Source organism: Glycine max, chromosome 14, assembly GCF_000004515.6.
Source record: "Glycine max cultivar Williams 82 chromosome 14, Glycine_max_v4.0, whole genome shotgun sequence".
Lineage (NCBI taxonomy): Eukaryota > Viridiplantae > Streptophyta > Magnoliopsida > Fabales > Fabaceae > Glycine > Glycine max.
The window spans coordinates 45777738-45796062 of record NC_038250.2 but is presented as its reverse complement, the minus strand read 5'-3'; the positions used below and the strand labels follow the sequence as shown (position 1 = coordinate 45796062).

General features: G+C 31.7%; 2 protein-coding genes across 2 annotated transcripts; one reads left to right on the top strand and one right to left on the bottom strand.

The window, feature by feature from the left end:
• Nucleotides 1–6417: 6417 nt before the first annotated feature.
• LOC100814922 (uncharacterized protein At5g65660) lies at nucleotides 6418–7625 on the bottom strand. Its single transcript, XM_003544794.5, has 2 exons — nucleotides 7346–7625; nucleotides 6418–6982 (listed from the first exon to the last, which is right to left on the bottom strand). The coding sequence occupies exons 1-2, from the start codon at nucleotides 7577–7579 to the stop codon at nucleotides 6818–6820; spliced, it is 399 nt and encodes a 132-aa protein (XP_003544842.1). The 5' UTR covers nucleotides 7580–7625; the 3' UTR covers nucleotides 6418–6817.
• Nucleotides 7626–11276: 3651 nt separating this feature from the next.
• Nucleotides 11277–12102, top strand: LOC102663806 (uncharacterized). Its single transcript, XM_006596832.1, has 2 exons — nucleotides 11277–11636; nucleotides 11722–12102. Exons 1-2 carry the CDS (start codon nucleotides 11277–11279, stop codon nucleotides 12100–12102), a joined length of 741 nt encoding a protein of 246 aa, XP_006596895.1.
• Nucleotides 12103–18325: the final 6223 nt, after the last annotated feature.

Genomic DNA, 18325 nt, shown 5'->3' with positions numbered 1-18325 from the left:
TAAAACACAACTTACAAGTATAAAAAATATATTTAAGTTTTTCCAAAAACCCAATCAAAAACATAATTTTGACGAGACTTTCTAAAATAGAATGAGGTGCAATAAGCAATTTATGGATATGCAGAAAGCAAAAATCACCATTGACCCATGTGATATTGGGCTGGCGTGTTTGATAGATAAAAGTAAAAGTTAATCTCACTTTTCTTCTATTATATTTGACAATTAAATTATTTTGTACATTAAATTTTTAAAATTTTACTCTAATCTTTTAAGTTTTCAAAGTACTTCATTATTATAAATTTTTCACTAAAACGCTTAATTCTATTTTAAATTTTGAAATAATCCATTTAAAATAATGACTACTAAAAAGCTGCTTAATTTTTTCCCAAACTGCCCCATCCCGCTCTCACTTCACTGCTTCACTGCTTCACTGTTCATCCTCCATAGCCAAACTCAGCAAAGAAAACCTACAAATTCCTCAAAACTGCTTCGCTGGTTTTTTTTTTTTTTTTTTGTGTGTGTGGTTTGTGCAATTCGAATGAAGGGAGAGCGCCCCCTATGGAAACCTCGCTAGTGGTCTTGCGTGGTGGTGTGAGGCACGGCGTCGTGGTTGTTTGCAGCGACATGGACTCAGATCTCATGCGCAACAGAACAGATTCCCTTCATCTCCAGATCTGACTTTCAGATCTACAAAGGCAGAAACGAGGTAGGTGTGAACCCTTTTTAAGTTGTTTTCTGTCCCTTCAAATTTGTATTAATATTTAATTATAAAAATATTAATCCAACACTCAAAACGACGTCTAAAGGAACAACTTGAAGAGGGGAGACAAATCAATTTCATGTGGGAGATGGGGCGGAGGAGAGAGAAACACAAATTTGTTGTGCGCGGGTGATAGTAACAGTGGTACACGATGATGGTGATTGGGAAGGTGATGGCAACACGACAACACGAAGGTAGAGAGAGTTACAAGTAAAATATAATGAATCATAAGTAGTGATATTAAGCCTAAAAATAAAGCAGGCCTTCCTTCATATTCCAAAATATAAATTGTATTTTGCATTAGTTTTTTTGGAATATAAAAGGGGTGCTTCTTTATTTTTATAGGCTGCAGGAACAAACACGGCAAATAGATCTAATGAGTTATTTTTACAAATTATTTCTCAAAACGGGTCTTTTTTGGAACTAATTACTTAGGGTTTCTTTTTAGAGCATTCCGTCACTATGAATGACAACACATGTGAACAGTGATTGACGTGGCACGGGTTTTGTCATTGACATTGGCGAAACACGTGCAGTTCCGCCATTTTGAGTGGCGAAACATGTGTAGACTGGGTCTTTAAATAGCAAGTTTCTTTCATGCTTTGTTGTGCCTTAAAATTTCTACTTAACTTTTTGTACATTGAAATAAATTAAAATAAATATATGCAAAAACAAATTTAAATTAAATACATGTACTTTTCCTCGAAACGAGTCAACAACATGCACTTTTTGTTGTGCCTTAAAATTTCTACAAATAAATTAAAATACATGTAAAAGATATTTAAATAAATAACAGAATATATATATTTAAATTTATATTACCTACCTGCACGTGTTTCGCCAATACCAATGACGAAATCCGTGTCACGTCAGCCGCTGTTCACATGTGTCATCATTCGTAATGACGAAATATTTTAATAAGAGATCTCCTACGTAATTAATTTCAAAAGAGATCCGTTTGTAAAAACAACCCATTAGATCAATTTGCCGAACAAACACCCTCTAGCAAGTTGGGTTGTGAAATTGAGTCCCATGTGACCACGTCCCACCATCAATAGAAAAAAAGGATACTAGTATTTTCACTACCAATTTCTTTATTTAGACTACTAACATTATTGAAAAGACATAATTGTCACTATTTGTTGTACACTTATATAATAGGATTATATTTTTGTTGTGTTTTATTTTTTTATTTTCATTTAGACAATAAAAATATATTTTTATTGTGTTTTCATCCGAGGGATAATATTGGAATATGCATGGACCATTCATGGCTCGGAGATAAGTGACATAATTTAAACTTTGGCAACCCAAGTTAGCCCAACGCATAAATAAATAAAATAATATTAATAAAAATAAAAACAAAATTTTTAGTGGTAGGAGATATTTTTTCTTTTTGTTAAATATGACCAACTTTATAAAATTTGTAATTTTGTTTTAGAATTTATGTATATATTTTGCCACAATGTATTTTTAAAGATAATAGCTATACATCTTTTACCTATTGGTCAAATGTGGCATAAACGTTAGACATTGTTGTTGTTATTAGAAGTGTTACAAAAATAGAAAATATTTTCTCAAATGAAAGGGTCACTTAAATTTCTATCAATATGTTTTCGTCAATTTACTTTTTTTTTTTTCCATCATTTCTCTCCCTCTATCAGTTCTTTCTTTTACCTCTTGTCAAATCTCTTCACTTTTTTTTTCTTCAAACTTTGAGATTTTTGAATGTCGAATGATCTGCAAAATCATTATCGATGTTTGAATTTATTGTTAATTGAATTATTAGCTTGATAACATCACATCAAACACGCCTTTGGTTGACATCAAATGCTTTTTTATGTGTTTGGATTGTGGGTTTTAACATATGATTATGTCAATCTTCATTTTCGAGAAACATCACATTTCTTAGTTTAGCAAAATAAATGTGCGTTGGACTTTCTTATCACATCTTAATCGTTTAAACAAATACACTCTAAATCATTTATCTTCGCCTTACACTAATGGTTTCACAATTTTCAAAATCAAAAGATTACCATAGAACTTGACACTCAACGCAAACTTTATTAGTGGAAACGCTCAAGTTTTATTGACAAAAATTACCAGAAACAAATTGGCCAATATAAAATTAATTATTTATGTTATTATTATAATAATTATAATCATCATTAAGGTTAAGGTTAGTTAGTGTAAATTTAGTTGTGTTTATTGTTATTATTGTAATGATTATGGTGATAATTGTAATAAAATTACATAAAATTAATTATGTGTTTGTTATTTTATGATAGCAATAATATTATTATCATTTAAAATAAAAATTAATTTCAATTTTATGTGTAAAAATAGTAAATATTTTTTTAAATTATTACTTATTAAAAAATAGATATTTAAACAATGATAAAGGAATAAATTTTTTTAGTCCATCCATTTAATAGGTTTCTAAATCCGTCCTTACGGTTAATGGTGATGATCAGCAATTTTTATTTTTTTTTACAAAATTTCACCGCAAACAAAAATAAAATGTTATGTATATATATATGTTTAATGCTAAAAATGTTTACGGAACTAAACAAAGCTAAATATGACAAAAATCTTGTGTTACTCATTAAATTAAATCATGGTAAGATGATGATGAATTAATTAACTAAAAAAAGGCGCCATAACAATTAGCTACTTGTATTAGCTATTATACTTGTCCCGATTGTACATAAAACACACATATAAGATGATGATGAATCTTTATGTAAACATAAATAACAGTTAGCATGCATTTGAACTCCTTTTAAAATAGCTTAGTTCTACTTTAATCACTTGTGCTTGAACTTCATTAGAAGGTGTTTGAGCAACTAACGTCTGGGAAACTAATGTTACTCTTTGAATTAAGTTGCTTTTTGCAAAACTGCTTTTATAAAGCTACGGCTCATAGCAATCATGCATTTTATTTTTATTTTTAGAAGAATATCAAATTAATACTGAAGCAAAAGCATATTTTTGAAGTACAATCTAATGATGGAAAAGAGTATTGGAGATAGGAAGTAGTGCCTTCTGGTTTTGTCTCCCGTTCCCACTTCTTTTGTACCTTTGCTAAGATTTGTAAGGACGGATTCACAAAAATAAAATAAATGTAAGGACGGACTTTTATATGGTGTTTATTAATCTTCAGGCATTCCATCTCAGGAAGTCACACTGGAAAAAGGGACATATTTTAGGCTTATTTCTTTACCATGACAACGCTTTCCACTTTTGTGAATCATATTTGTAACATTTACAATTATTTGTGAGAATTTCTGATATTAATTGTTATGCAGTTCAGATGAAATTTATAAATTTATCCTTCATTTATATAATTTAATTTTTATTAAATGTCAGATTTTATATATCACACTTGTACTCTAATATATATGTCACAATAATAAAAATTATAATATTTCATATGGAAAGGAGTTATGCACAGGGACCAGAGCACAACAAGCACAGAGCAAAATGCAGAACCAAACAAGAAAGATGATAGGAGGTCAAAAAGGAAAATTAGCAGACGTAATGTGGCTGAGTTGGCAACAATCTTCTAGAAACAGAATCACAAATCCTTGGTGCCATTAGGTGATTGTCTCCTGGTAGCGTTTTGAATTCCTCCAAGGCATATGCTGCCAAATTCTATTAGAAATCTCATCTAGCATTTGTAAAAGAAAATCTATAAATAGGAAAGGGTGCAATTCTAATGGATAAGCAATAACAATTAGTAAATTTTCTCTCCTTAATCTCTCTTTTTTGGAGGTCTCCTAATCCTCGAATTCTAGGACCATAATAACTAGTGGTTTCATTGAGTTCCAATGGCAGACGACGAACCTCCCTCAGACCAATTGGACTGCCTCGAGGTCGCCATTTCAGATCTCGTTGTCACTCAACTCCATTCCACCGTGACTCTTGATTCCATAGTCTCCAAACTTGATGCCATTCTTCTAAAATTGCATATCCCGATCCCATCTTCTTCCTCCACATAGTCACCATCACCGCCTCCGCCTTCCATATCGACTCCACCTCCATGCTCCGCACCCAGGCAACCAAGTCCCGCACCATTATCGGCTTCGCTTTCCATGCCGCATGCGCCTCCATGCCCCATGCCGATGCAACAAAGCCAAGCACCCATGCTTGTTCCTCACCTTGCTTGCTAAACCAAGTGAGCTTTGCCGGGACAGACCTTGGGATCCTAGAGGATCTGGGTGGACTCGTAACACCTTGAGGACAAGGTGTTTTTGATAGGTTAGATAATGTTATGTATAGGGAGTAGAGCACAACAAGCACAAAGCAAAATGTAGAACCAAACAAGAAAGATGACAGGAGGCCAAAAAGGGAAATTAGCATACCTGAAGGACTATGCAACGTAGTGTGGCTAAGCTGACAACAATCTTCTAGAAACAGAATCACAAATCCTTGGTGCCGTTAGGTGATTGTCTCCTGGTAGCGTTTTTTATTCCTCCAAGGCATATGCTACCAAATTCTGTTAGAAATTTCATCCAGTATTTATACAAGAAAATCTATAAATAGGAAATGATGTAATTCTAATGGATAAGCAATAACAATCAATAAATTTCCTCTCCTTAATTTCTCTTTTCTGGAGGTTTCCTAATCCTTGAATTCTAGGACCATAACAAAAGGTCTAAAGATTTCAACACATTATTTTACATGACCGGGAATGCATCTAGTCTTAGTTGAAAATTTAACAAGTAATTATTTAATAAGATTTTATAATATATTAATTTATTTTATAAACTTGACCATATATTGAAATTAATATATATATATATATATATATATATATATATATATATTAGTCATTTTTATGAAAAGTTTTGAGATGTCATTTCTTTAAAAGTTTATTCTACACACACTTTATTTCTTTTTATTTATTTGTTTATGTTTCTATTGTGTTAATTCTTTTGAATTCTAAATTTAAACCTCTTCAAATTTCATGTAATAATTTTCACTATTAATTGCATTAAAATCCTATCAAGAATTTAACCGTGTTAATTTGATACCTCTTCTATCATTCAAGAAGCAAATGAGTGAGTGGTTCTAAAAAAAACGAAGCAAATGAGTGTCTTAAAAAAAAAACATGAGGCTTATGGGTGAATATAAATTTTATGGGTTCCAATATTAGAATTCCAGTGTCAGATTAATATAATGTAGTCATGAATTACAACTTTTAGAATAATTTTGTAAATCCCAATCTAAAGGATATTTTTCTTAAAGTTGACATAAACAAATGAATTTGTATGTAGTACTTTATGTAGACTTGACTACTTTTAAGGAACATTTTTATTGAAATTCATATTTGATTTGGATATTTCATATTAGTATTGGATTAAGTGTTAATTTTTTTTGGCAACCAATGTAATTAAATATATCTAGTATTGTTTTTCATTTTGATATAATACATTTAATACTCAATTGACTTACTAATAGTCCTAAAATCTTTCTACATTTAATTCACTTATATTATAGATTTGATTCTCTGCAACATTTTGAAATTATTTATTTTATCATAATTTTACAGTTATTTCATTCTTGCTAAATATTATTGTTTTTAAAAAAAAGCGTATTCCAATAAGCGTATTTTAAATAAAGCGTATTCCAATAATAAATTAAAAAAAAACTCATAATAAACACATTATTCCAATAAGCTCCATATTCAAAACTTTAGTTTGAACTTGAAAGGAGTTGATAAAAAAAAGCGTCCTTGAATCAGCTTTTGAAAAAGAAAAGGAAAAAAAAGACAGGTTGATGTTTCAATTGCAACCTTTTTCTTCCCATTCTGACAAAAAATCAAATGGGGTTCAAACTTTGTATCTTACAACACCTTCAGTGTGCTTGGTCTATCATCTCATTCAGCACAAAGCTATGTTACGACACCTTAATTCAGTGTGCTTGCTTGGTCTAGCATCTCACTTCTCACAAAGCTATCAAAGAGCTATTAGCCGTTCTAAATTGAGAGGTTCCAACATATATAGTATATGTATAGTACCCTGAATTCTTCAAGGCTTGAAACCATAAACTCTTTTAGTTGCTACTACTGCATAAATCAGTAGCTTCTTCCTTCTGCACAAGGATTGTGATACTTTCATCTCTTGGAGGCTCACATGGGCATGCCGTGGCTATGAATTTTGGAATGTCATCCCCCGGCATCAACACAGGTATAGTCTTTGCATAATTCTGCTTCATCATCTGCTTACCATAAAGTTCAATGTGAGAAAAAATCTTATACAATACAATTATATATGAAAAATGTCTTATATAAATTTAAGAATTTAATTAAAATCACAAATAATACATAATTTTTTTATACTATCTTTCAATCACAATTTAACATGTTCGATAAATTTATTAACAATTATAATTTTAGAAGTCATAACCGACATAATCTGATTGAACTAGAGTGTAAAATTTATGTTTTATAGTGACTGTATATGAAAATTAAACTCTAATTAACCATCTATTTTAGTTGACTGAGATTTATTCTTCTTTCTCACTTGATGTGTTTATATATGTATAGTTTTTTTAGAGTTTAGGAAGAGAAGTGATGATTACCACAACAGGAAAAGCTGGTTTGTGGTAGGAGGAAGCTAATTCTGCTTGTATTTGAGTCTGTGCCAAAGATTGAGTGTTGATGATGCCATGAGATTGAAGAAATGATTGAAGCTTAGTCCAATGTAAGCAGCAGCAAAAGAAGCCACAAATGAAGATTAAACAGACAAAGAGAAGGGCTGAGCCCAGAGGAAATCCAATTGACACACGGCTTGCAGCAGTGTCCTGAAGCTCCATTTTCTCACTCTAGTGTTGTTGTTGTTGTGTCTCTTCTCATAGTACCCGAATGAGTGAAACCAGGGAATATTTAAATAAGAACACAAGTGAGGCACCTTTGCAACTTTGCTTTAGATTAGATAGTTGATGGTGGTGGTCTGGTGGAGTGTACTTGCTAGTGGGTGGACTGTGGAGAGTGACATTTATTATTGAGCTTCATATGATATGAGTCAGTGTTGAGTGAGTGGTGACACTTTTCATTTAGTACGGAAAGAAGAAAATGGTTCCACACTTCTGTTTATGGAAAGAGAGCAAGAAATTATAGTGTTCCTAGTGTGTATTTGAGTGCAGATTTAACTGTAGGTGATTTTAGTTTCATAAAATTGATTTTAAGTGAAACCAGTTTAAATAAAAGTAAATTTATGTTCAAATATCTTAATATGAAAAAATGTAGTTAACTGAACTCACTCTGTTTCAATTTTTTTCTTCCAGTGTCACTCAAACTTCTGTTCAAGTCCGATTCTAGACCAATCGATTACATAAGTCACACTTGTCGAGTTCCCCCCATTCAGCATCTAAAAGATTCAGGGACCTTGATATGAAGAATCTCAGGTTTTTTTGGCTGTTGTGTGCATGATCAAGGTCTAATTTTTCTCAAAATGTTTTTTTTTATAGAATATTTGATAATATCATCTTAGAATACTTTAGACTATACTAAATTCATTGATGACCAAAAATCATATTATTCAAGCATCAAACTTAGTAGTGCTTAACATGATGGAGTCATTGTAAAATATCTAAATTCTATAAAGACTAATGATAAGATCAAAATAATATATACAAATAGATTCAATCCACATCTCATAAGTGAGTCTTATAAAATTAAATTAGACTTAAATCTAAATTATAAGATGATGTCAAAATTTATCATAATAATTATAGTTGAATCTAATGAATCACCAATAATTAAACTATTATCATATAAATCTTCAATCATATAAATTTTGTGTTTGTTATGTTCAATCTTTGGCATGATGAGAAATGTTAAAAATTTCATATAAATTAAAGATATGACTGAAATAATATATATAAATAAGAGATAATTCTATTTTATAAGTGAATTTGTTGGGATTGAATTAAATCCAAATTCAAATTATTCCTTCACCTAATTGTGAGACCGAGAGGAAAAACCTCTATAAGGAAAGTCTAATTTTCAAACCATCATACCCTGTTTCTTCTTTATAACCTGCTCTATAAAAATGTGTCCCCCAAATATTTAAATTACATGTACTTCATTAATATATATTTTTTGAAAGTTTTAGATTTGTTGAAGCTACGTGAATTATTTTTATTAAAGTAGAGTACATTCCTTAGGAATATTTGTTGGTTTCGTATTCACAAGACCCTAGTGTTTTTCCTCTATGGCTGTTGCTAGGTGCACCCAGCAAAATTGTTGATCCACCCAACAATTCATTGAAGTTACAAAAATGCCCTTCCTTTAAAAATCAAAAGTTAATAATTTTTTTAAAAAAAACCTTTCTTCTTCCGCGCTCATTCCTGGTCCGTGCACCCATCATTTTTCTCCCCTTCTTTGCCTTCTTCCTCTTGGTCTGCAGTCTTCTTCCGAGCTCCTTCCTCGTTCGTGTTCTTCAGTGAGCTTCCTCGCAGCAGTCTTCCTCGCAGCAATCTTCTTCTCCATTTTGGTTCCGTCCCTTCGTCTTCTTCATTGGGTTTCTGTGAGCGTTTCTTCCGCCATCGAGGTTAGTGTTCTAACCCCATTGGCTTTGGTTATCTGTTAGAATCGCGTTAATGGCCTTAGGATAGACGACATTGTTGTTGTTTGGTGCTGGAGGTTGAAGACGAAGTTCTTCCGCGAGAAGAAGCTTCTTCCGCGTGTGTGTTAGGGGACGAAAATGGAGTCAGCGGAAGAACACCTTCTTCCGCTGACTCCATTTTCTTCTCGCGGAAGAACCTGCGGAACCTTCTTTCGCAGACTTTCAATCCTTCTCGCGGAAGAACCTTCCAAACTTCTTCCGCAGGATACATTTTGCTGTATATTGGTTTTTTTCTTGAAAATTATGTCTGAACCAGCAATTTATTGATATTATTAGTTAGTTTTATTTATTTATTAGGTGTTGCAAAGTGTATATGGTATTTAAGTTACACAAACTCCTTAATTTTGTGTTTTTTAGTTGCTATTAGGATGTCTAAATTGAATTGTTATTTGCTGTCATTTTGGTGTGATTGATTTATCCATTAGGATGTCTAAATTGAATTGTTATTTGCTGTCATTTGGTTAGGATGTGTAAATAACTGTATACACTGCATAAATTGAATTGTTATGTGGAACACAACATGAAAGAGCAAAATTAAATTGGTTATCCAATTCCTTTTCACAGGAAATATGACACTATGGTGAGGAACCTCAGCTATAATTTAAAAGAAATGTTGTGCTATGCCTGTTACGAGACAAAGATCAAGCATGAGACGAGTTTAGCTAGTAGAAGATAATATTGTAAAATACAACATAAATAGCTAGTTAAGAAATTGAACACGAAATGATGGAACACCTTGATTCCTCTAATTTGATGTGTTGAGAATTTTGAATACAAAATGATGCACTTGGTGATTACAAATCCAAGCACCCACATTTGTATTAGTTACATGTATTTGTATTAGTTACAAATCCAAGCCATTCCAAACCAAATGCACTCTAAATGGTATGAAAAAGTTTAGTAGGAATTTCTTTACAAAGCATATACCTTGACATAATTAGCTTAATTAAAATTAAAAAAATAAAAATAAGGCTAGTAATTGGCAGGAATTATGGGTAATTAGTATTACTAATACTCAATACAAACCAAAGATCCTTATTTGGTGATAAAGCCTAGCTGTCTATTTCTGACCATTAAATCCCTTCCTTGACAAAGATGAGAAGCTCTTATTGAAAGAATAATAAACAACTAGGACAAATTCAATGAATCTAAGCACCCACAACCATGAAAATCTCTTATCAAAGCATATACTTTCATTGAAACTAAGATTCATGTGCAGTTGGTGATTACAACTCATGGCGTCCAATCCAAGTTAGCCCTTTCAGTGGACACGAGCCCACTGAATCGTAGCCACAAAACAGAACAAAAATGGTGTAAACATACCTGACATGAATAAGATCAAGTGTCTCATCATTCTCTGAGGTCAGTATTCACATTCTTTTGTTCTTGGACAAGCATGTTACCATACTCCAAGAGGTTGGTCGAAGTCATCTTCAGTTGGTCAAAGGTTGGAGGTCCAATGAAGTCATCACCAAATTCACAAGCTTCTTCCCAATGAAGTCAACACCAACAACAAAAATCCACTTCCTCACCTCATCATCATATACTCTAGCCCTGAGTGAACTAAAGAAATCTGCAATCATAAATTGCATACCATTAGTCTTATTGTAATGTAAGGACATCTAAAAGCTAAATGAGACCTAGAGAAAAGTGTTATTTAGTTGCTATTAAAAATTGCATTTATATGTAAATTGAATTATATTTGGTGTGATTTATATATGCATTTGTATGTCAATTATTTGGATAAATTATGTTGAACTAAATATATAATCTGTGGATTTGGATAAATTATGTGGATTAGTTAGGATTCGAAAGCTTTGTTACAAATTATTTGAATGTTTAATTTGACGAATAAAAGTAAATGTTCTTCATGATTTCATATCATGGTTAGAACACGAGGTCTACGTCGTGTGGTAGGTAGAGGTAGAGACCTTAGTCAGGATGTGGTTGAGGATGTTCCTCGGCGTCGTAGGCCCACTGCCTCAGCACGTAGGCAGCGGGTTACCCAGAAAGTCGAGGATGTTCCTCAGTTGCCTGAGGATGTTCCTCAGTTGGCTGAGGATGTGCCTCATGCGTCTGATGGTAGCCCAGAGAGGACAGCAACTGCCGATGATGCTGAGATAGATCGATTGGCTAGTGATGGGACAACTGATGATGATGAGGGGTTCCCCGGTGGGCCACGCGATCCATCTGTTTTGATAGGATTTGCTGATCATGTGGCACACAACATATGGAGTGGACAGGTACATACTTATTTTATTCCAGTAATTCAAAAGTAATTTCTTTTATTTTGAAATACACAAGTTTATAAACTGTTATTCAATTTAGGAGCAAGCCGATCTCAAGTTGGTCTCCCATGGTAGGAAAGTAGATAAATTTGGGAGACCGGCTGCTGAGATCGAAGGTATGATTGCGGCCACCGGATTGGATCCATTGATCAGGTGTTCTGTGATCACCACTGATCCTGGACTCATATCCGCCTTTGTTGAGAGGTGGCATAGGGAGACGAGCAGCTTCCACCTCCCAGTAGGGGAGGTGACGATCACTCTATACGACATTTCGTCACTGCTGCACATTCCGATTACTGGCGCACTGCATTCATTCGAGCCGCTGGCTACATCTGACGCAGTCGCCCTGTTGACGGAGCTACTTGAGGTCACCCTAGACGAGGCTACAGCTGAAACACGTCAGGCAGGTGGGCCACATTGACTTAGATAATGTCTCTATTTCTTTATGTATTTAAATTATCTTTTTACTTAAATTGTTAATTTTAGTATTTGTTTATGTATGTGATAAATATAAGTTAGAAATTTTTAAAAATAAGTTACAAATTTTAAAAAATAAGTTAGACATTTTAAAAAGTAAGTTAGAAATTTTAATTGATTGAAACAAATAAGTTAGAAATTTTAATTAAATGTAATTGATTGGACAAAATAAGTTAGAAATTTTAATTTATACTGAAAATTATTATATAATTTAAACAACAATAAGTTAGAAATTTTTTAAAAATAAGTTACAAATTTTAAAAAATAAGTTAGACATTTTAAAAAGTAAGTTAGAAATTTTAAAAAAATAAGTTAGAAATTTTAATTGATTGAAACAAATAAGTTACAAATTTTAATTAAATGTAATTGATTGGACAAAATAAGTTAGAAATTTTAATTTATACTGAAAATTATTATATAATTTAAACAACAATAAGTTAGAAATTTCAAAAAAAATAAGTTACAAATTTTAAAAAATAAGTTAGGCATTTTAAAAAGTAAGTTAGAAATTTTAAAAAAATAACTTAGACATTTTAATTGATTGAAACAAATAAGTTAGAAATTTTTATTAAATGTAATTGATTGGACAAAATAAGTTAGAAATTTTAATTTATACTGAAAATTATTATATAATTTAAACAACAATAAGTTAGAAATTTAAAAAAAAATAAGTTACGAATTTTAAATAAATAACTTAGAAATTTTTAAAAAAATAAGTTAGAGATTTTAAAAAATAAGTTAGAAATTTCAAAAAAATAAGTTAATTTTTTTTAAAAATGAGTTGGAAATTTTAAAAAATAAGTTAGAAATTTTAAAAAAATAACTTAGTCATTGAAACAAATAAGTTACAAATTTTAGTTAAATGTAATTGATTGGACAAAATAAGTTAGAAATTTTAATTTATACTGAAAATTATTATATAATTTAAACAACAATAAGTTAGAAATTTTTTTGATAAAAGTTGATAATAAAACTTTTATTCCTTTTTCATACATACTAGACATTACAAACGGGTCACAAACATAACAAATTGACACACTAAGACATATTACATCGACTACAATATCATGGACACAAATTTAATTTGCACGAAACAACCTAACATTTAACTACCATTCAATCACGCAAGGAGGTAACCACATCATCCTCATTTTCCATAACCACTTTACTAAAGAGAGCCAAAATTTCTTTTGGCACAAATTGTTTCCAGTAATTGGACTCTACCAGCACCTTTAGCACGTCGTCGTCACATTTCAGCTCAATAATTTCAAATTCTAAAACTTTCTCAGAATACTCCAAATGACTAGGTTGTCGATAAAACAAACGCCTTACAACTTGGGATTCGTGAATCCCATGAGGAGGATTCCCTTTAGGTGCTACTTGCTTGATCAAATCCTTCAGTTGATCTATGCTACATCCTTTTGGAATATCAAATTTTTTTGGATTTATTCCGGTGAACGTGTAACCCACAAAGTTGTTTTGGCGTGGCATGTTCCACCTTCCGTTGTAATACAGAACTGCATCATGTGTAGGGATGCTGGGGCGTTCAAGTAAGTTTAAAATTGCATCTGCTGTTCTACCAACGATACATAACAACTCAATCGGTCCAACAAATGAAAATTGATCATTATACATTAACATGGTGTTCACATCCATGTCATTTTTCAATTGCATACTTTCAAAGTGAATGTTGTTACCTGTATCTTCCACTGGTTGTCGGTAATGAATTTCATCCGCAACTTGATTGTTGTTTAGCTGAAGGCTGTTGTGTATTCTGCTTTTGAGAGTTGAAAAATCGCATGTTTGGTACTCGCATGGGCATTGGACTAGAACTTTGAAAATAAACCCCACACTCATTGTGAATGACGGTTCCATTTGGAAAAATGAAAGCCAACCTCGAGTTCACGATCGTCTGGGACGAAGTCTCTCCTAAGAATGCCATTGTTTATCGAAAATTAATTTGACAAACTCTGAATACCAGTTGTTGTTTAGTACCATGGACATCCCCATCTTTCATTTATATAGATGGCCCAGCCAGACACATGGCTTCACTTTTACCAGACCCGTGACTATTTTACATTGTGAAGCGTAAAACTAAAGCAACCTCCTTTCATGTTGTTCACTGTCGGGTCACGTCAGTCATTGTCGTCTGACATCATTAACTATTGTGTACCATCAAACCCAGTTCACAGAACTACTTATTTCATCAAACCTTGCATGGAAGAGTCAGCAGAAGTAAGGCCCGAACCCCAAAAAAGTTGGTTTCGGGGCATGTAAAGTTGCCTAAGTACGTCTGTTCGAGGTTTTTTTTAAAATTATCTGAGAAAGCCGTGAGACTCTCCAAAGGTGGCCTGCCTCATGTTTGCACGTCAGCGAATCCAAAAAAAATAACAACAGACACCGGTTCATTCGAAAAGGGCCTGCAACAGAAGGCCAAAAACTCAAAAAAGTTGGTTTTGGGCCATGTAAACTTGTCTAAGTACCACTGTTCGGGGTTTTTTTTTAAATTATCTGGGAAAGCCGTGAGACTCTCCAAAGGTGGCCTGCCTCATGTTTGCACGTCAACGAATCCAAAAAAAAAAATAACAGGAGACACCGGTTCATTCGAAAAGGGCCTACAACAGAAGGCCCAAAACTCAAAAAAGTTGGTTTCAGACCATGTAAAGTTGCCTAAGTACCCCTGTTCGGGGTTTTTTTTTAAATTATTTGAGAAAGCCGTGAGACTCTCCAAAGGTGGCCTGCCTCATGTTTGCACGTCAACGAATCCAAAAAAAATAACAACAGACACCGATTCATTCGAAAAGGGCCTGCAACAGAAGGCCCAAAACTCAAAAAAGTTGGTTTCGGGCCATGTAAACTTGCCTAAGTACTCCTGTTCGGGGTTTTTTTAAAATTATCTGGGAAAGCCGTGAGACTCTCCAAAGGTGGTCTGCCTCATGTTTACACATCAACAAATCCAAAAAAAATAACAGCAGACACCGGTTCATTCGAAAAGGGCCTGCAACAGAAGGCCCAAAACTCAAAAAAATTAATTTCGGGCCAACATTTCCTTTTTAGGGACGACACGTGGCCTGCTACTCTGGCCCTTGTCTGGCATGTTCATCCTTCTTGGCGCGACATTTAATTCGTTGTCAGAAAAAACTGAAGGACACCTCACTTGTTTCTCTTTCAGCCGCCACCGGTCTTGTCGTCGTCAAAGGCGCCCTTGCGCTTGCCGGCATAACCTTTTCCGGCAACCTCCTTGCCTTTTCCTTTGACCTTGTTCGTCATTTCTATAGAGAATGCAATGAGACCAATGCCAATTGCATGGTCAGAGTTAGAGAAATAGAGAGAGGAAGAAGTGTGTGACTGGAGTGTGTGTAACTGTGAAGAACGAGGAGTCCAAAATGAATTTTACTGTAAAAAATTTCAGGAAAAATGTGACCGACACATATCATGCGGTGCGTAAAAGAATCGGTCATTGGTCAACTTCTAAGAGGAAAAAATTATTTAACCAGTACAAAATAATCTTAAAATTAACAAAATAATTTAACTAAGTAACCCACGGAAGAAGGTTCTTCCGCATTTCTTCTGCTATTGACAGGGGCGGAAGAAATCTTCCGTTGTCCGCCCCTGTCAACGGAACAAGTTTGCAAAAAAGTATGAAGGGCATTTTTGGGAATTTCAAAATTTACTGGGTGCACCAGCAATTCTGCTGGGTGCCCCTAGCAAATCCCTTAATGTAATGGACAAGCTTGCCTTAATGCTGAAGATTCTAGAATATCCGGGCCTACAAGGATCAAAGATGGACCAAGACATCAACAGAAATCAGGGTGCCTCGTAAATGGGATACTCAAGGATCAAAGATGGACCAAGACATCAACAGAAATCAGGGTGCCTCGTAAATGGGATACTCATGGTAAAAAATAGATCCAAATCCACTCCATAAAGAAAAGCAAAAAAGTTGAATTGATGTTGTTATGTATCTTTGTCGAGGACATTATTGTTTATTGTTTTATACGCGCATCATATTTTATTTTAGCATTTGAGAAGTGTTGTGTTTTTTATTTTTTTTCAAATTGTCTTTTAAATATTAGTTTTTGCTACAGAATGGCTACTTTAATATTGGCTCACGAGAACGTATAGCTCTTAAAATTAAAATTTACGTTGACTAGCTTTTTTTAAAATAATAATAAAAAAAACAAAACGAGTGCACTTGTTTGCTGTGATGATTTTGTTTAAAAGACGAAGTATTCGTAGAGTAATAAAAATTTACACAATTTTTCAATTTGGAGATATATTTTAAAAAATGACTGAAATAAGTCTTAACCGGTGTTACAACGTTTTATTTTTTTAATTGAAGTCCTTACGACTTCAATTCAAATATTTTTTTTACGATTTTAAAGTTATAAATTTTTTTAATTGAAGTCGTAAAATTATGTAGGATTTCAATAAATTTATGATTTTTTTTTTGTTTTATGACTTTGAAGTCGTATAACCTTTTTTTAATTTTTTAAAGGTTTACGACTTTGAAGTCCTACTAAACCTATTTTTTTTTAGTTTTTGTTTTAAATTTATAATTGTTTACGGTTTTATTTTTATTTTAAATAAAATAAAATAAAATAATATATTTAAATATATAATAAATAATATTAAATTGACTTACTTATAAGTATATTTTTTATGATTTTATTGGATATGTTATTATTTTATTTTAATGTTTTATTATTTAAAACATGTTATATATATTTTTATAGAGTTTAATTTAAATATTTTTTATTTAAAGTTTAAAGTTTATTTAAAGCACGAGACATTTGTTGAATTGTTGAAATCATGGAATACTACACGACTTCATTATTAATCCATGATTATATATATATATCTTTAGCTTTCTTATAAATATTATTTTATCACTGTTTGTATTCTTAAACTTTCTTATTAAATGTGTATTTTTATTGAAAGATTAGTTAAACTTTAAATAAAAAACATTTAAATTAAACTATTTTAAAAATATATATAACATGTTTTAAATAATAAAACATTAAAATAAAATTATAAAAAAATATACTAATAAGTAAGTCAACTTAATATTATTTATTATATTTAAATATATATTTAAATTTTTTTATTTAAAATAAAAATAAAACCGTGAGCAATAGTAAATTTTTTAAAACTAAAACTAAAAAAAAAAAAATTTAGACTTCAAAGTTCTAAACCTTTAAAAAATTATAAAAAAAAGGTTTTAGGACTTTAAAGTCATAAAAAAAAAAGTTGTAAATTTACTGAAATCATAAATAATTTTACGACTTCAGTTAAAAAAAAATTATGAGTTTAAAGTCAAAAAAAAAATATTTGAACTAAAGTCGTAAATAATTTTACGACTTCAGTTAAAAAAAATAAAAAGTCATAACAGGTGTTACAACTTCTAACTCGGAAGTCGTAACACCTATTATTACTTATCCCATTTTGGATAATTTTTTAAAATATACTTTCGATTGAAAAATTGTGTAAATTTTTACCCTTATTCAGTAAAAAAGCCAAAATTTTCACTACTTAATTTTCGAACAAAGTTGTCACACTTTATATGAATTATGGTCCTAGGAAAAAATGTTTTGTTCACAAAAAGAAAAAATCGAGGAGGAATTCAAATTAGTTGGTTAAGTAACATGTGTGATTTGTTTTAAATTTCCTATTACTTATTTGATTCTTATAAATAAAAAATATATAGTTAATAGAAATATGTAAATGTAGAACTTATTATTTTTGTGTGGTGTAAAAAGTTTGAGTGAATTAGATCTCAAGAGTTTATTATGGTTAAAACATATTTTAATAATTGAGATATAAATCCAATCCTTACAAATTTAACTAATCTTTATTGGCTAAAATGTAGAACTTATTTAAGAATGAAGAAATTATCTATCAAAATAAACTAATATTTAATACATCACGATGAAACAACTCTTACAAAATTATTTATCACAATGGTACATAGTTAAAAAAATATAACAAAATTTAGTTAGAATTTGCCAAATTTTAATGTAATTATTGAATAAAGTTTATAAATATAATTATTTAAAAACTGATTGCAAAGGAAAAGATTTGTCAAAATGGGTTACCCGGTCCTTCCTAAGGCATTAAAAGCAAGTCAAGTTGGTCCAGATTCACCTTTTTTATGCATAATTTGATAT

Bases quoted from the DNA above. Each gene is read 5' to 3' on its own strand.
- LOC100814922 (XM_003544794.5), bottom strand. From the start codon at position 7,579: ATGGAGCTTCAGGACACTGCTGCAAGCCGTGTGTCAATTGGATTTCCT. The intron at 6,983-7,345 runs GTAATCATCACT...TATGGTAAGCAG, and splicing joins AACCAGCTTTTCCTGTTGTG to ATGATGAAGCAGAATTATGC.
- LOC102663806 (XM_006596832.1), top strand. From the start codon at position 11,277: ATGGTTAGAACACGAGGTCTACGTCGTGTGGTAGGTAGAGGTAGAGAC. The intron at 11,637-11,721 runs GTACATACTTAT...TATTCAATTTAG, and splicing joins ACAACATATGGAGTGGACAG to GAGCAAGCCGATCTCAAGTT.